The sequence below is a fragment of the Pteropus medius genome, unplaced genomic scaffold (assembly GCF_902729225.1).
Source record: "Pteropus medius unplaced genomic scaffold, Ma_sr-lr_union100, whole genome shotgun sequence".
In the NCBI taxonomy this organism is placed as follows: Eukaryota; Metazoa; Chordata; class Mammalia; order Chiroptera; family Pteropodidae; genus Pteropus; species Pteropus medius.
Genome location: NW_024349804.1, coordinates 1,035,960 through 1,056,155, shown reverse-complemented (window position 1 = coordinate 1,056,155; position 20,196 = coordinate 1,035,960). Strand labels below are relative to the sequence as shown.

The window sequence follows — 20,196 nt, the reverse complement described above, 5'->3', positions numbered from 1 at the left end:
CCACTTCTAATGGCTCACACTTAACCATTTAACCTACTCAGCACTTATTTACATTGCTTTCCTCAATTCTTGCCTAATCCTTCCTGGTACTTATAGCTCTTTGATTATTATTACCACATTCAAATATACCTTGCTTTACAGTTTTCCTGTTCTAGATCAGAGAGGGCTTATTTTATAGTTGTGACCACCTACTGTGAACTGTAACTACCCCTTGGAACTGTAACTACTTTAGTATTCAGTTGCCAAACCTATAACAAAGGGGTTGGAGGAAAAAAGTTTTAAAAGCCATCCCCTCTTTGCCAATAACATCAATGATCAAGGAACTCCCAGCTTGGGCCAAATGTGGCCAGCCTCACAACACTGAGACAGTGGAGCAGGCACGACGGAGTGAAAAGAGCAGCTTTCTCCCTTGCCATGTACCACTCTCAACGCACACCCATTAAATGCAAGACAGAAGCACCACGAACCATTCCTAGAAACTTTGCCAAACTTTGTTCTACATATCAAGAGCTCTATAATTTAAGTTTCTTTATTGGAAAACCTAGGCATAATATTAGATTTTAAAAACAAGATCAATCCATACAGACACCACATTGAGACCCATTTAAAATCGGTTACATGGTCTGATTTTACATAAAGATACGCAATTGTCTTATAAACTGTATACCTGCGGTATAAATGTTAACAGGCAACATTATTTTGGCAAAGGCTGCTTTTTAGTGAAAAACAGTCTGACCAAATGTCTAGACTTTCTGTACTCAAAAAAACTCTAGCAGATAATATTACCGATATTTAATGTAGGATAAAATTTTAACCAATTTAAATGTAACCTAAAATATCATTTCAGCATGTAAATTATCCTATGGGAACAAAATAATTAGTACTTACAGAAGCACATTAACTCCTTTAAGCCACTAGGCATCATTTAGTAACTGCTACCTACACTAAAAAGCATGTCAGTAGCCTGAAAAACTCTTTAATGTGCCCAATTAGCTCCCTTACGTCACACACTGAATATATGCTTCAAAGGATATTTAAATTCCAAGTACACACATCCTATAAACTTCCTTTACCATTAAGTATTTTTAAAAGGGGTAAAAGTATAGAAGAAGAGTGTCTGGACATTAATGAGTATAGTATTTTGTCTTCGAGTGAAAGGATGTGATTTATTACAGACCCTTTGATGGGTCACAAGAAATATTTCATTTATGGTTAAGAAAGGGTTTTTAACTTGTCTACTAACTGTTACAGAAAATGAAAAGTCAAATTCACATTTTAACCTACTTATTACTTCTGCACAGTGCATGAAACACCCAACACTGAGATCAAGATCTCAACAAACTGGTTTCAGAGGCAGAGGACTCAGAATGGTTCTCTAACAAAAAGGTCTGCAAAATGTGGTTAACAAAATAATTACCAGCCATATAAAATGAACCTTACGATGAAGGAAAAACTCTTTCATTATTGTCTTTTGGGATCCAATTCTGAATAAAAACTACGTACTTTATCCCATTAGATCACATCCTGATTAACCTAACAAAGTGCCAAGATATGTTTTTAAAGACTACTTTATCTAAGCAGTAGTCCTTGAGGGAAGATGCTAAATACGTAATCATAGTATACTTACAATAGGGGAAAAAGCCCCACATTGGGAAGAGAAGAAGCCATACTTTACAAAGATAGAACAAAGATATCAAAGTGCTTTGGCCGAAATTAGTATAAATAGACTTTATTGAAGTCAGTGCCTCTGTACTGAGACAGAAGATTGTGTCTACATAAGCACAAGTTGTAACATTTCACAACTTCTAAAAGGAATGTCAACAATTACAACGATCATGCATACCATGGTCGATAATCACATTTTAGAAGCATTTTCAACCATTTCTAAAGAAATGCTTATAACATTGTTATATATAGAACTACTTTCAATAAACTGCAAAACATTGATCGACTTTTCCAGTATGAGCTACAGTGTCAACACAAAAGGGAGGCATAAATGTTTAATTTATGAAATCAGAATGGAATATTTACTGTAAAGAAAAATTAAAAAGCTTTCAAATAAAGGCCATTATTGAACCAACGTGAAGAGCACAACTTGAACTTTTGAGTTCATTCATCTTTTAAAGCTGTCCTCTGAATAACTTCAGTTCTGAGCACTGGATTCAGTATTGTGAGTATTCCTTGGACTGAAGTTTGGCAATAATGCGATCCAGCTGTCTCTTAGCTTCACACTGTGGGAAATTGCTCATGTCATAGTACTGAGGGGCAATTTTCACCAACCTGCCCAGAGGAAGGGGGAAAAAAAAAAAATCACCAAATTAACATTTAATTAAAGTACTAGAGCTACCAAAAGATAGGCAGTACTCATTAATACACTGTTGAGCAACAGCAAATCTACATATCCAAATCAATGTTAAAATTACAAATGCCTAATCCTTATAAACACTTTTAGCAATGCGTTATTCTAGTAAGCTGTAAATTTTCTGATGTTGGACGTTCCGTTAAAAAAAAAGAAAAAAAAAACCCTCGAGAAATTCTCTTAAAAACCCTTTCTTTACATTAATATAAAGATATTAACATACAGTTGTCCATTTCTCCACTCTAGAACATTATTCTGACCAATCTTTCTAAGGTTATAGTAATACAGATTCTATATAAGAAACATCTTTGTGGTCAAGTGATTGGATCTTCTCATTTTCCAAGTTTTAATAACTAGAAACATAATTCTATACCCCAAAGAATTCATTTGAATAAAATCTTTTTTAATACTTAGCCATACAATTTTTTCTCAACAAAGCATGTAAGATAAAATGGTAATGTACTACACAATTTAAGTGTCAAAAGTCATAAATCAGTGTAGGAAAGAAGCCCCACAACATAGAGAAAGTGACATCAACCAAAATAAATGCTTTCAGGCCCACCATTCTTGGCTGACATTTCACATCATAAGTTATAGAATGGATTCTGGCAAAAAATAAAAGACACACAACCTTCAAAAACCACACCACCTCCCCCAAGGGGGTGGGGTGGGTGAGCAAATTTTGCTTAAAATAACCATCAGTTCTGATTATACTTTGTAAAATCAAATATGCTGAGATACAAAGAGAGGCATATATATATATATATTTTTTTTTTTTTGAGGCATAGTTTTTATGCTTGCTTTAGAAGCACCACATATAACAAATAGTTGAGAGTTAATTGTAATGGGACAGATAAAATATAGAAAGACTTGTAGAACCAGGGAATTTGAGTTAATCATGACAGCAAGAGAATGGCTCCAAATCCTGCCCACGCTCACCGAGCAACTCCACTGTCCTCTTAGCAAAGCTAAGATTGTAAGAAATCAACCATTCCACTAAGTCAAAGCCCTGCACTGTAACTGCACACCGAAGTATACAGAAACCAAGTTCCCCTGTGAGGGAAAAGAAGGACAGGTCTCCAATAACCAAGTCAGGTTCCATTTTGAGCAAAATGCTAACAAAAACTATTAGAAAAAAGACGCTGCTTACCATTCTGGCTTGATATCTGTACACGTCCGAATGTAATTCTTTGTTGTAAGAACGAACTCATTATAAAGCACCCATTCAGGCTTGTGGTCAAGAACAGTAGAGGGATGCAGCTGAACCACCTGGTTATCTTTCACAGTTAAGTAATGCCCTGTCCGTTCTAAATGTGCCACCTGAAACCAAAACCCTGTAAATTAATATAAAGCTTCTGATGTGCTAGGTACAAAACAACAGTAATGTAAAACTACCTATATAATTAGAAAAAGGCAGGCCTCACCTTTTGCTTTGTATTCCATGGCTATACTTTTTTCACTGATAAAAGCAAGGATCGGCAAAGTACCGCAGGCCAAATCCAACTCCCTGCCTACCTTTGTAAGGCGCTTGTTAGCTAAAAATGGTTTATACTTCTTTAAATGATTGAGGGGAAATCAAAAGGAAAACATTTGGTATGGAGTAAAAATCATATAAAGTTCAAATTTCAATGTCCATAAGTAAAGTTTTATTGGACCACAGGCACACCCATTTGTCTATAGTTGCTTCTGCACTAGAAGGACAGGCAGAGATGAATAGTTTCAATAGGGACCCAACAGGCCTGCAGAGCCTAATACATCTTTTTTAGTCTTTTCTCTGCCTTAGACTATCTGAGTGGGGTCTTTAGCACCAGGTAACATCTATGGAGTAGATAAACAATTACTCGAAGATTCATATTTAAGATAGAAAAATAAAGAGAGCAAAAAGGAGAAGCAAAAAGTAACCACTAAGGAAAAGAACAGGGGGAAAAAAGAGAAGGTGCATGTGCTTCTCGCTTATATCTCTTTGGTCTATGTCTATAATCAAACCTACTGATTGGTGACTCTAATCTAACATTTAATCGAATACTAAAGCAGATAGTTACATGCCCTTTCCAATTCTAGAACTCTAGTAATATAAAGTGTGAGAAAAAATTGAATAATAGAAAATGAATTCAAACGATAAATATTTAGTAAGCACCTACTAAATGCCAAGTACTATAATACATACCCTTTTCAAACAAATTGAAATCTTAAGGAATTAGAAATCCATAATGCTTGAAGATAATTTTGTCCATCTTTTTTGAATTATTAAAAGCAAATTTAAGAACATATCAAAAACAATTAGTGTACACTAGAACATAGTATGAATATAGCTGAGTCAGGAAATTTATCATACCTAATTCTACTACTCACTTAACGCTAATAAGAATGAGGCCTTATAATATATAAGATGCCACAATAAACATTCTTTTAGTTACCTTGATTTCAAATACAGACAATGCACCAATCTATTTTTATTTTGACTCAGTGCATTTAGGTCCATTCTATTTATTGAGCTCATATGGCCTGCGGCAGGCCACATCCTGCTTAATAGAGCCAGAAGAGAGAATGAACAAACAAGACTGAGACAGAAGAGATAATTAAAATCAATCCCATCTCAAGTTATATAAGATTAATTTGTTTTCAATTTTATCACCAGAAATGTGAGTTTGAAACATGTTTTAAGTAGCTTAAATGTTCACTATATTTACCTGATTAAGTTTTACTTCAGTTCATATAGCCTCTAATATAACACAAAACTAAGTGAAACATTCTAAATTATTTTTCATCTTTATTACTTGGCTCAAAAGACATTTTTAGCTTTGGCAATACCCAAGTGTTTTATTTATAAATATTGATGATAATCTATAGGACTGTGGATGAAATACAGCTGTTTGAATATTTGAATTTTGGGGCGATTAGTTTCTGCAAAAAGAAGAAAGCAAACTGTACTTCTGGATCTGCCCAGACAATGGCTTCCTTTCAGTATTGTTATGACTATGTCTCCAATGGAGATCCAGATTCAAGGAAATTTTTAAATACATTTCTCAAAAGTCAAGGGTTGAAATTTACACTGAAGAAACAGCTGTTAATCCCACTTGAAAATGGCTAACATATCCATTTGGTATAAAAAATAATCTATAAATAAAAAAGCAACTCCAGAATTGATTTCTATCTAACTGGATTAGTAACTTGCCATTTAGGGAATTTGTTACTCATCAGACATAAATTTCTTAGTATATTAGTTCATTTGAGAGTCTACATGTAATATTTAAGATCAATATTCATAGGCTTTCTTAAACTGATTTGTGCTTACGTGGATTCAAAGGGCTGTTATAGAAAGCAAACAATATTATGTAAACAATTATGTATTGTCATATCATCCACATACCTGCATAAAATACCCAGTAACCAAAGCTTTTCTTATATTAATATAGTAGTCCCTGCTTGTAAAGTCAGTACTTCGGCGAGGCAAATTAAATCTGTCCATAATTCGTGATAGCTGCTGGCGTACATTGTCTGCTGACATCAGGGACCTGTAGTTAATGAAGTTGTCATAACACCACTGAACCGATTCATGATCTACAAAGTTGGAGGGAGGGGAAAAAAAAGGGGACATGAATCATCCAAATAATTTAAAAGAAAAATTGGTATAAAGAATAAGCTAAATAATATAGAAAGGGGATTTACCCAAACCATCTTTATAAATGTATCACGATGTTATCAACTTCCCTAAAATCTGTAGTGAAATTCAAAATCACAAATACACTAAAATTTTTGGCTACTGGATGACAAAACAATGATTTTGAACAAACTATTTCTAACGCATTATTTTATCCATGAACATCCACCTATTTGTTTCCAATTGGTCTAACAGGGGTGGGTTGAAGAAAATTTGGTAAAGAAAAGACAGCTTTAGATTATCAAAAACAATTTAAAAAATTTAAGTGACTTTCCAATGATTATTACTGAGCTAGAGCACCTGAAACCTCAAGTATTTAAAGTTCTACATCTTAGCGGTGGACAACTAAGGTTTAAAAATACAAGTGATATAGTTTATAAGAATGTCTGGACACCCCACTCATACGTTTAATTAACAGGCTTGTATTTAAGCACTTCCAAGTATGTATTTACTATCAAAAGGACATTTCTCAGACAGTGATGAATCCCTGACAAACTTCTGACCAACCTAGTATTGCTCATCTTAAAGGGTCAAACTACATTACGATGTGAAATATTATAGTGATATCTTTATGTCCCAAAGAGAGTAACAAGGAGGCCTTCTCATAAAGGTAAGAAAGTTATTGTAAAATAGGGGGAGGGGTCTTAAAAACTGGAACTGTGCTGATCCTTCTCCAGCTACTGTGATATACATTAACTTTTAATCTTTTTTTTCTCTTTGGTTTTAGGATTCTATCAATTATAACACATGTTTTCTTAATAGCTCTTCAGAGGAACAACAAATATATTAACAAATGTTTACCAATTACAAAATATAGCCATATTTCATAAACAGGGCTGGTGGACAGGTGGGATAGTAAAATGAATCTTTAAACTGAAGAATCAATGTGTTAAAACATCCATTAATTAACCCATCAAGAATGAGAAATAAAAGTATCCATCTGAACTTACTGACATTTAGAACAAAGCACTGAGTATCTTCTGGAGATAAAACAGAAAGAAAGTATGCTTTAGAGCTACTTTTGCTTATCTCTGTAACAAGCTGAAAGGCAATGAAAACGCTGAAACTGAGACAAGAGGAAAAGGGACTTGATCTGCACTCTGGAGTATAGCTTCTCTGAGGTTCTAAAGTTTTAGAATATACAAAATGACAATTTTAAGTTGTCAAGATATATAGAACTATCAGATATTACTGTAAGAAATAATAAATGGGAGAGATAAAATCTAAAAATAGGAACATTATACTAAAATAATTCTAGGTATATATTTCTCACCAGTACAGTAAACTACACTTAAGATCTAAAGTCAAATATAGAAATTAAGGCACTGCAAAATAACTTAATCTAGTTTTGCTTTTCAAGTGTTATTTAAACAAATAGTATTAAGATGCATTTTAGCTTTACTATGTAACCATAGTATCTAATGATAATAGATCTTCTTGACTAATAACTGAAATATATTTGCTATTTTTCAAATATACTTAATGTTTCAATTAATAAAGTTAACACAAGATCTTTAGTGAAAACATCCCAGGATTAAATATATACGAAATGTCCAAATAGATCTACAAGTCTGATATCAGCACTAGTGAGTGGATGCTATCATTCTAACTCATGACATTTCTTCTAAGTACTAGACCTATTTAGGAGTAAGATAAAGCTTTTATAGATATCTACTGTTCTATATTTTCACAGAAAGCTCCCAACTATCAAATATGTGCATAAATACAAGTATTTAGTAATTTTTATCATTTTAAAATTTAAATTCCTAATTTTAAAAATTGCATGTTACATTTATACTTAAAATCAAAATACAGTTCTAAAATCAATCCTAAATTTTATCTTCATACCAATTTTGAAATTGAAATACACTTCTATGCAAGTTATCAAAAGCTTTATGATAAAAGATCTCAATTTTAAAAAAATTAAAATGTCTTGTGAGAGTTAAAGGGTAAAAAAAAAAAACAAACAAACCCAAAAAACCCTATTCTATTCCTTTAGAATCTTCTGATTTCCACTTGAATAGTATCTTACTAATATCAAAGGGTTCTGACAACCAAGATGGATGTGGATCTTGGCTCCTTCTCAAGCCCTTCCCTTTACAGCAGTTATCAGTCTGTTAACAGGTTCTATGTCTAATAGTCACATAGTATCAACCAGTATGGTACAGTTTAGCACACAATAGGAATATACATTTCTTGAAATGACTTGTCCTATCAGGGATGAAGTCTTTAATATCATGCATTACTGGTACTTAAGGCACAAGAGATAAAATAAATGTTCTGAAGTAAACCTGTGTCTTGACCATTATCTCTCGGTTTCTCAATCTTTTCATTTCCCTCCCTTATCTGCCCCAAATTTGTTAGACCCGGAGAGAGAAGGGTTTCGCACTTTTTCTTACCTGATATTCATAAATTCTAGTTAACCAATACCAGGGGTCATAGGTAAAACACAGATGTGCAGTACACTGGCTGCTATGCTCTGTTTCACATATTGGCCCTCAAGCACTTTTTGGACCCTGAGATGAATAAATTCACCATAATTTCTACAGAGATGTGCCGAAGTGAACAGACTATTTTAGAAGTGTAAATAGGATTTTTATAATAAAAATGAGTTACAAATAAAACAAGTGCAAAATGTGAATGTCAATGTTATAAATTAGGCTACTAATTTATTAACAGAAACCACAAACTCAAAAGTGATCGAGAACGCTCATTTTTGGTAAAAACGATGATGTAGGACTATCAGTCTTTGCATATCATCCAAAAGGTTGTATATCATCCATCTGATATGTAGAAATCAAACACTTTCAGAACCTGTTGCAGTTATTTCTGCATTATCTTTTTAAGTTTTCCTCTCATTTAATTTTATAAATGGTATATTCCAACAACAGCATCTAGAAAGAACTTATTACTCTTTCCTCATTTTCAACTAAATGAAAAATATTTTTCATGTTATTAAATATTCTCTGAAAACATGATTTAAAGCTAAAGTATCACATGGCTGTAGCATGTCACCGAACCATCTTTCTACTGGTGGGCATTTAGGTAGTTTCCATTTTTTTTTTTTATTATCATAAATAACTCTGGGCCAAAAATCTTTAATCATATCTGTGTTCATAAAATACTAAAAGATAATTTCATAGATTATTTCTGGACCAAAGGGTATGGATTTGTTAAGGTTCTTAATAATATAAAATCTGCTTTTCATAAAGATGACAACAATTTGTATTTCCACCTCTGTTGCATGATTGTTCCACTAATCCCACCTGTACACAGCTTTTGTTTGTTTGTCTGTTTTTGGAGGGGTTTTTGACCGTTGCCAATTATAAAGGTGAGTTTGGTAACTCTCAATAATAATGCATTTCTTGAAGAGTTGAATTTTACTCCTCATGGAAATTTACAGACCACTGTAGCCTGAATGAGAATGGTCATGTTTGTTGCCTATTTTTTTATTTGGTTAGTTTTTACTTTTATGTAAGAGCTATTTACTAGTAAAAATATCAGACAGTAATGATCCTATAAATGATATAAAACTATTTACAAAAATATAAACTTTATGGAAATAAGCAGAAGGAAGTATATCAATCACTATGTTAGAGGTAAATTTTACACAAGTGTTTCATTTTTATTGCCCTGTATTTTCAAGCTTTCTAAATTGTGCCCCAACCCCCAATTATAAAGGTAGAACTTTAAAAAGCACGGGCCATTTCTATCTTAAATGCTACTCAGTTTTTTTCTAAAGCACCTCTGGGTTTCTAATATAAAATTGTCACAAATAATAAATGAAAGTGAGAGGAAAAAGAATCTTATATGATGCACGTGACATTTAGACAAAGAATGCCTTCAATCTAACTCATACTTACTTTGTTTAAAAGCATGGTAGACATTCAGCAGTGTCAGATGATCTCCATCAATGTGGGCAAATCTCATCTTGGCCTCATCTGCGGCTTTCTTGGCCTCCGTGGGGCGAACAAAACACTGTGGGACTAAACAAGGTTGGTATGGGCCCAACACAAACGCCCATATCGATGAGTCACGCATTCACAGATAGAGGAACAAGGCCTAGCTAGGTCAGTTCACAGAGCATAGGGCAGGGCAGGATGGCCTCCAACTGCATCTTGGACTGTTTACTACCTTGATTTGGTACATCAACACCTAACCACATCTGTAAGACAAGAGGGTTTCAAAGCTACAGAGTACCTGATTATTTTAACTAGATCTAAAAGTAGGCATCAAAACAGCTATTCTGAAGGCCATCAAGATACTAGAAAGCTCAACTTATTTCAAAAACCAGTGCTGATAGCTCTACCAGTAACCAGAATTATGGTGTCAATAGCCTTTTAGCTAAGTGTAATTTTTCAAAAGGCCATCCATTGAATCCACTGAATGGCTATGAAGGTTATGAAACTACACCTGCCCACTGCAGGGCTAAAAACAACTCTCCAACCAGTCTACTGCCACATTTCTACTGTAATTTTTTTCCTTAGTGTTGTGGCTATTACCAACTGGTGGGTATCACTATTAGCACCGGTGAGCAGAAGCATACGTAAACATAAAAAATATCATGAGATCTTGGGTTCTGATGATAGCAGTAGTGGTGGAAGGTTAAACCGCCTTTGAATTAAGAAAATTCAAAAAGGCTGGTGATATTCAGCCTAGTTTTCAGCATTTTAATAAAAAGATTAGTAAATAAAGTCCCAAGTTTAAAAAAATGTTATTTGAATCAAAACCTCAATATAAAAGCAAAATCCAATAATAAAAAGTTGACAATTAGTCTGAAACAGTCATTATTTCAAGGGTCATCAAAATATGCTTAACTACAGTATTTGTTTAGAGCCTCGATATTAATTCACATAAAACTTTAAGTTTTACAGAGCGTGCACTACAGTTTTTGAAATACAACTTTCCTTAATTTACTTTAGCAATACCATAGTCATAAAAGCAATATGAAAATAAAAATACTTAACAGCTTGGGACTTTGTCAACACATTTTTAAAGCTGTTAAAACCTTGTCAATTCAAAAAATTATAAATTATAAGTTCAGATAGAAGATAATGGGAATAATCAACAATGAAATCATATACAGTTATCAAATTACTCTTTCCCACAGTTTCCCCTTTAAAGATGCCAAAGAAGCCAAAGAGAAACAATGACACATGATCACAGTAAATATTAAAAGTCTTGCTTAATGTAATTGAAGCAAGTAATTCATACAAGTACAGAAACCTCTCATAGCTGTGAAAGTTAATGTGAACTAGCTAACAGTGATTAGTGGGAATAAGTACTCCGTAAGGCCCCTGATTTGCACTATTTATCAGGACCTGAAAACTTCAGAAACTATTTAAATGGAAAACAAAGCATTACAAGCTCAATAACCTTTTTGTTCCATGACTTCTTCCTCGCCCTTCAACATTTTCCACTACAAATGTCATGCTTAGTAACTGCTGCATGTAAATGTTCACTCTCTTGATGTGCTAAAGATAATGACCAGTACACCCTATGTTTGGCAGAACTCCTATTACAAATAAGACATGTAGCTGGAAGATTTCAACTGCATCACCATGACCAATTTTAAAGGGACTAACATTCTAAACTCAAACAATAGTAATTATACAATATGCCTGATAAGAGAACTTTGAAAAATAAAAAACTAGGCAGATAAATACACAATCTGTTAAACTCCTGCCCTATACTTTCTCTAAAAACTACAATCTTGGGGTAAGCACGACTGGGAAATCTAACAAATAACATGTAAGAAAGGCAGACAACAACCTACCACCACCTCCGCAAGTGAGACTACAATTTAATTAAAATAATTCGATACACTGCCCTGCCCATCTGCTCTGAGTCTGATCAGTCATAACTCTGCAAAAAACATTTTAGCTAGTTCTTAAAGAAAAAATTCACACCATTAAAATATACCAAACATCTAAACTAGGCCAAAATTTTTATATTTAGAAACTTTTCAATTTATTCTCTAATTCCATTTAAGATTTTGAATTATTTGAGGCATTACATTATAATTAAGACCAATAAACCACTCTACAACTGGAAATCAATTCTCCCCAGTACTAAAACTAGTAATTATAGAGTACTTCGATGGTCAATAAAAACTCTAGGTTCAGCTAGAAGAATTGGTGTACGTTTGTGTGTTAACAACATTTATTTTTGGAAAACGTAATTTTCAAGTTACCATTCATTGTGGATTAAGCTTTACGGCTACTAAAACAGCACTACTTGTTCAGCTTAATGTTCCAGTTTTCAAAATTAGCAATTTTATCTATTAGGTATGGATTTTTTATCAAATGTCTTTCTTCTATTTTAAAAAAATTATCATCAGATTAGATTTGAAGCCTGAAATTATACATTAGTAGTTCTATTTATTTAATACTAAGCTTGAAATTAATGTTTGACTGCCACTGGAATATATATTTATATAGGTAGGAAAAGCTTACTTTAAATAATAGTTTGGGTGTCTCTCAGGCTCACTTAAATAGTGCCAAGTACTAGAACAAAGTTCTTCTGGTACTGTCAGTAATAAACTGCAAAACCGAAGGGCCTACTAAAGAACTCAGTTAACAATGTTGCTCAGACTTATTTCTTACTGAAATTTTTATTTGCACTCGAGAGAGCCAATGTTTTTACTATATTTTGTGTACGATGACTTACTTTATTTTTCTAAATACTATGTCGTTATGAAGCTATTTACAAGATATTTAGGAAACAAAATGAGTTTCTCAAAACCACCTATAAAATGCACTATCATGCTAAATATTAAAAAAGAAAACCAAAAGTGAAGTCCACCCAAACTTTGAAGAGCTGGGTTTTAGTTCCTTTCCCTCTATTACCTGACAACATAGCAGTAATAGATAGGACCTCATTAGAACAGTTGTAGTCACAACTTGCAATAACCATTTTAGCGAGCTGTGGATCTAGAGGAAACTCTGCCATCATGGATCCCAATTCAGTCAGATCTCCATCATCATTTAAAGCAGCCAGATAATTCAAAAGTTCTAGAGCTCTCATCAGAGTTTCAGGAGCTAGGGGGAAAAGGCAATCTATTAGACAAACTGCCTTCAGCAAGCAAAAATGTGAGAAAGTAGAAACTATTTATAAGCTATCTCATTTTTCATTCTACAGTGGGCCAAACTAAAAACTCAAACTGTCATCAAACTCTATTACAGAGATCTAGCAAACAATGAATCATATGAATTGCAAAATTTTCCTGCATATTAGTTAAAATTGTCATCTTCCTAAGTAATTGTTAATTCAACAATGTTTTTCAAAATATTTTTCTAAAAAAACTGGAAAATTTCTCACATTCCATGCCCACTCAATAATTCCTAGAATAATTTAATTATTCTAAAGGAAAGAAAAATTTGCTCATATAATTGTCACCCTTATAGTTTTAATGCTAATTCATAGGACTTATCTTGATGTTTACTGGAAGAAAAAGGTAACGTGTTTTTAACATATATATACTAGATAGGACAGAGAAAGAGAGTCAATTTTGGTTAAAAGGTTTGATAAAATATGTCGAGAATTCATACCTGGTGGATCCATAAAATCAAAATGCACCAAATCATCAATACCAAGTTTCTTCAACTGTAACACAACTGATCCTAAATTAGAACGCAAAATCTCAGGATAGGTGTTATCCTAGCAAAAAAACAAAAATGTTTGTTCTGTTGAATATTCTTTAATCCTTTTGCTCCAGAAAGCAAAACATATCTGTTCTCTGCCTCCTTAGCTATTTATTTACTTTGGCATTACTTCTACACCACTGAATCAGATGAGAAAAATATTTGTGGAATAGACTTGAAAGAAGTCACTTTCTGTGAACTATCTTTATAGAGCTCAAAGTGTCACTGCTGCTGTCCAGCTCAACTTCAGACTGTGACAAGAGTTGTACTGGTAGATTACGAAAAAAAAAACCCCAAAAACCCAAAACAACAACAACAACAACAACAACAAAAACCCTCAGAAAAAAACAAAGAGCTTAAAAGTTGCCAAAAGGTAAAATGAAGTAAATGAAGGAATTTTCTTCTAATAACAAATTCAACTTAAACCTCCTAAACACAGAGGAAGAACAGAGTGAAACCTCATACCTGCATTTCTGTTTTATAAGCTTTCTCTGTGTAAAGTCTGAAGCATTTCCCAGGTCTGGTACGTCCAGCTCGACCAGCCCTTTGTTGAGCTGAGGCTTTACTAATTGCTGTCACCAAAAGGGACTCAACTCTGATTCGAGGATTGTACACCTATTAGAATGGAAATAACAGAAGAATGATTCTTCTTCAATTAAACACAAAACTGTGATCTAACGGAAGTACCCAAAGCCCACAGCTAATTCCCAAATTAATGCATTGATGACTATCACAAATCACGTTGCCACAGAGAATCTGTCACCCTTATGCTTTAACCTTCTTTCAGAAATTCTGACTCCATAATTCTGACAGACTCAAGCTAACATGAAAAAGCTCTTATCTAACACGCTGATCACCTTTACTCTTCCTAATTTAAAATAATTTCAGTTCTTCTACCAGTTTTACCTTGCTTTTAAATAGTGGATAGTGCTAAAGGATTCTGCCTGCAAAGAACCTGCCAATTCCAACACCTGATATCCAGAGTGGGCATCAAGAAAAATATTTTAAAATTGGCCCAGAGAAGTCAGTTACATGCTTTCAGTTTAAAAGGATCATCAAAAGCATGAATACTATGTATAATGAATTCTCCCAATTACGCCTATAAAATATAATCAAATGTAAGCAAAGATTTTTTAAATAATAAAACACAGTCTTTATTCAGTAGTCACTTTATTTAACAAGTGCTTGCTATTCAGTACTATTAAACTAGAGGTTAACAGACCTTTTTTCAAATACTATAACTGGCATATACCAGGAACTCTAGGTGAATAACTGATCTGCAAGGATGATAACCCTCTATTCTTATTATTACCCTTTTATTCCTTAAATATAACATACAAACCAAAACATACACCGTTATTATACAGAAACAGAGAAAATGCAACCTTAAAAAAAAATAAAACCTTAAAAGAAAACAAGCCTAAGATTAAACATTAAACATGGGCTTAATATGTGAGAGCCAGTTAGAACACAGACAGATCATATTGCAGAAGTCTGAAAACAAAAGAAAAATACTTCTAAAAAGTTAACTTCAGCCATTAAATGAGTAGGCAGTTAAGTACTGTTAAGCTAACACTAATTTATAAACCATGTGACTACCATGCTAAAATATGTACCTTTTGTTTCGCAAATCCAGGATCAATCACAAATACCACACCATCTATTGTCAAAGATGTCTCTGCAATGTTAGTTGACACAACTACCTGTTTAGAAATAAACAGTATATAAATTATATTACAAGTATAATTCAAATGGCAGTAAGATTAGCCATTAACTTTCACTAACATCAAATTTCAATACAGTAAATACACTAGAAATAAGGTTTGCTCTTCAATGGCCAATGCTATAAAAAAATACTAATATTTTAAGAATTCGAAATTTTATTTACCTCATCTTAATAACTTCCTTTTTCAACAAAGGTTATTACTTCAGGTTATCACTCAACCACATTATGTTTTGATTGTTCACACAGACGGATAACATCAAAAGAAAAATATCAATAAAGCAACATGAGCTTATAGAATGTCTCCTTGACTGAACACTTCTTGGTTAATATCCAAATTGCACACAACATATACATCTTTCAGTACTTTCAGGCAGTATTTACATGGGAAAATTGTGTATCACCAAAACGCAACTCAGCATTTTAAACAAAATGGTACGTAGGGGGGAAAACCTCAAGTTATAATCCAAGAACTGGCAGATCATGAGAATCAATATATGTTTTAGAAAGTATACAATCTCAAAAGAGATGACATGTAATATGTCGCTGCATACAAAGCAATTATTAAGAATCAGTTACATATTAATGATACCTTGCTTTTTTATGTGAGTGTTTTACTATATTTGAGATGTTTTAGGAAACTGGTTAGGGTTTTGAGAATAGCATGTCGCGTATTTCCCTTTTTAAATAATGGGAAAATGAGATCCTCATTAGTATTTTTACTCAGAACACCTGATTTTCAGGAAAAGATTACTGCCATTAAGGAGATGACTGTATATGCAAGCAGTTGACACAGAAGATAAGTCAGATACAGAGTCTACTCTTATAGCTTTTACAGTTTGTAAAGGAAGATTAGACATGGAGAAAAAGTATAAATGACACCAAAGATTCCCTGTGAGATTTAAAATGGATTTATTTCCACAGCAAAGACAAGAAAACCTTCCTGAGAAAATGGCGTTTAGGAGAGGTACTGAAGTAAATGGGATCTATTCATAAGAGCAGGGACAAACGCTAGCAGACAGACTACTCAGCTTAAACAAGAACATATAGGCAATGCCCAAAGGCACGTGTAAGAAACGAAAAGAACTCATAGTAACAGGAAATTGTGGAGATTTAAAAACACACTGGAAAATCACTAGCAAGATATTACCTTAGAATCATTTACATGTCTAGAAACAAAATGCTTCCTTCTTGCATTGTTCAGTTGAAGACTGCTAATTAGAAAACAGCTAAGAAATCAGAGGTGGTTTGATGTTACTGAAATACATTTTTCAGAACATTTAGATGACACGGTCAATAAATAGAACCGAAGCAAACATAAATAAGGCATATCAAGTTGATGGATGAATTTAAAGAAACATAACCTGAGTTTAATATTCTTACAGAAAGTGTGTTGTAGAAGCAATGGATTTAGGGGTAGTAGCACAGCCAATAATCAAACCTAAGTAGCCAAGTAAAAGTGGAAAAATTTTAACATCACCAAGCTTCCATTTTCTTTTATAACTTTTATTAGTCTAGCTAAAACGAGATTGTAAAAAAAAAAAGATATCGAATGTGGAATTACAAATTATACGGAGACTACTACATGCTTGTGATTATACAAGGTCTGGTTTTCTGGAATTGTGGGATGAAAACTGTTAATAGTTCTGGACAGATCTTTAGGACAGTAAAAAAAATTATTTTTTAAAAAAGTTATTTGGAAAAAGATACATTATACATAATTCTTCTAGAATAGAATACAGTCAATGTGATTAAGAATTTCTTGATGTGATCAACTCTTCAGTTATTTTAAAATAATTTCTCTCCACAGAATAATTTTATTTGGTGTGCACGTGTTTTCTTTGTGTGACAAATTATTAAATACTTGTAAGGTGAGGATGTGTGATTCTACAAGCGTTTAGTTTAAGAATCAGGTGATCATGCCAACTTGGCAAGCCCGTGTCATTACTGAGTATTCTGCATCTGAAACTTAAATTTCAAAATACAAGTGTTAAAAACAACCTTAGAGAAGTGTGATCTTTGGGCTTTTTCCAAAGACTAAAAGTAAATGGTTAAAAAGTTTTATGGTAATAAAAAATTTTTTGAGTAGAACCTATCTACTGTACTGATTTAAAAATTACTAAAGTGTCTATCACCACGAGAAAAGGGGCAGGGTTCTGAAACCACGAGAGTAAGTTTTGGGACAAGGAGGAAAAGTTATGCAACATATTTTATGACCTTAAGGGTATTTCTTCTAATGACTCTACCACTAGAGCCAGAGAAATACTACTAGCTAAGACTAAATTAAACATACACACATATATAATGCAAAAGAAGAGACAAATAAATGAGATGATAAAAGTTATTACACTGCCTTGAAATCTTAGCAGTGGGGAGAGGCAAGTCCTAAGTGTGTTCTAGATGTAAGCAGCACATGATCGACCTAATAAGGAACTGGTCAGAACACAAAGTGATCCTGCATTTGTCAAGGGACGAATTGGAATATATATATATATATGTAAATGGTACAAACTTTCTAGATTCTAACTGAGCATTAAGTGTTCAAGCCTCATTGACCAAGTAACTATTTCAGGTAAATAACCCTAAATATATGATAAACCCCATGGCAAAAAGTTTGATATTCTTGCCAATTTTATCTTTTTTATATATTAAGTTTGCTAAGAGTAAACTTTCCTCTAGATTTATTCCCTTCCCCCTCTATACTATGCTTCCTACTAGAATCTACTTTTATTTCAAAAATTCCACTTCAAAGTAGTAGAACTTAGCATACATGAGTTGCTCTATCTGAATTCTATTTGGACACGATTATGCATTTAGGTTAAACTAGTTTGGATTTTTAGCTCCCAAGAAACTCTGAGGGAGTCTCCAATTCAGTATCAATATTAACTTGTTTATAAACATCCCTGCAGTACCACACTAAGTTATCTTCAGACAGTGGATCATTAAGGCTCTCTTTAAAACTACAGAACCATTTCCACAAGGGCCATTTCTGCTTTCTATTGAGCAATGTATGCTCTGAGCTATGTTAATCAGTAAACTATAACATAAGCTACAGAAAAATCAGCTATTTGTACGGACAAAATTAATAAAAACTAAATAAAATCAAAGAACAGTTGCTAGATTTTAATAACAGCAAACTTATAACACAGCAATTATAAGTCTTAGTCAAAAGATACATAGAATTGATCGTCGAGTAAACTTTAAAGCATGTACAAAAATGCTGTAGCTTATAGTCGAATACTTGAATAAACATCAAGAATTATCATAACTGGTAAAAATATCTACTCCTCACAAATACATGTATGGCATTTGAGAATCAGGTGATCATTAAAAATGTGAAATAGTTCACCATTAGTGCTATGTTAAAAATTGACCTAAAAGGAAATAAGTAACTTTTTAAAAGAATGCTAAGTCCCCAAATGACCATAAATCTTTACAGGCTACATTTAAAAATTTAATACCAAAAAGCTTTATTAGTTTCAGCACAAATTGTAAACTCTATTTTGTAAAAATTAATACAATGAGGAATAACAAAAAAAGTATCCATCAAATATGAAGTAATACAGAATTACGATTATTTTGTTGGGACTTTTCAAGACTTCTATAAATATTCTCTTTGTTCCAAACCTTTTAATACTAATTATATTCTACTCTATACCAGCTATTATCCGTGTACTAGAACAAAATACATAAACAATTTAACAAAAAATGAATCAGACTGATTTTGCTTTTCAAAACTGGAGGCAAAAAGTAAATCCCTAAATGTTCCAATATAATTTTAAATTAATTGTGAAATGTCAATCAGCAACAATTAACATTCTTGAATAAACACCCCATTCCAATAACTGGCACAGTAATGTTTAATAAATTCATGACAAAGGATCGCCTTGGCCTCTAGTCCTTTGTTTTATAAGGTGGACAGGATATTATTGGTTGTGACATCTGTTAACAGGAACAGGGAAAACAGCAACTGAATGCCAATTTTTCCTGTTCTGCTATCTGCTCACTTTCCTTCAGAAATCCTGTGTGCACCTTCTTACCCTTCTTCCTTCCCCACAATCCCACCAACCCCTTTTTTCTTTCAATCTGGGCCAGGCAGGCCTTGGGGCTGATGGTCACCTGCTCACCTGCCTGCCAGTCAGTGCTTGGCCAGCACATTTTAGCTAGCCTAGGTTTTCAACTGGCACTCCTACCTCCTTCCAAGCAGCTTCGCTATCCAGCGAAAAAAAAAATATGATTTGATGAACAGATCCTCCTCTATGAACCAGCCTTCTATAAAAAATTTTCATTTTACTTTAAACACTGACTTCAAAGTGTTTTTCCTTGAAATAAGAATGATGTATCAAATGCCAAGGGAAGTCATCCCTCTCTCTGGAATATCCAGGGAGTCTATGACAGTGCTCTTCTCAATCTCTAAGATGAAGCTGACTAATGTCAAGAGGTAACATGATTTCCTAGCAAGAAGTCCTGTAGTTTTAGCTGAATGATGCACCATTAATGGATAATGAAGGGGTACTGTGACCCTTAGTTCTGATTCAGAATTAAAAGCCATGGTAAACCCAAGAATGGGGATTCCAATGATCCCCCATCATCTATATTATAATGAGCTGCTGAAGAATCATTCTTTACAGTGAAGATTATTCCTCAAAATCTTTAGGATTTACAAGAACACAAAAAGCAAGTTTAAAAAAAAAAACTAATTCGGCTCCACGGGTTTAAGCTGTAGATTCTACGAAATTATCATGTATTGAATTGGCACCTAAATAAACAGAGCAAAGAAGGGCTCACATGTAAAATAAGTTTTAATAAG

General features: G+C 33.3%; 1 protein-coding gene across 2 annotated transcripts in view; it reads right to left on the bottom strand.

Annotated features, from left to right (window-relative positions):
• Positions 1-1,713: 1,713 nt before the first annotated feature.
• DHX15 (DEAH-box helicase 15) overlaps positions 1,714-20,196 on the bottom strand; it is a 51,056-nt gene continuing 32,573 nt past the window's right edge. The window contains exons 7-14 of one of the 2 annotated variants that reach the window (XM_039838072.1): positions 15,280-15,366; positions 14,129-14,278; positions 13,571-13,679; positions 12,869-13,060; positions 9,884-10,006; positions 5,730-5,920; positions 3,510-3,679; positions 1,714-2,280 (exon numbers count right to left, since the gene is read on the bottom strand). In XM_039838072.1, the coding sequence (XP_039694006.1) occupies positions 2,163-2,280; positions 3,510-3,679; positions 5,730-5,920; positions 9,884-10,006; positions 12,869-13,060; positions 13,571-13,679; positions 14,129-14,278; positions 15,280-15,366 (1,140 nt within the window). In that variant the 3' untranslated portion in view covers positions 1,714-2,162. The remainder of the gene's footprint in view (positions 2,281-3,509; positions 3,680-5,729; positions 5,921-9,883; positions 10,007-12,868; positions 13,061-13,570; positions 13,680-14,128; positions 14,279-15,279; positions 15,367-20,196) is intronic. The other variant, XM_039838073.1, reaches the window with a different exon arrangement.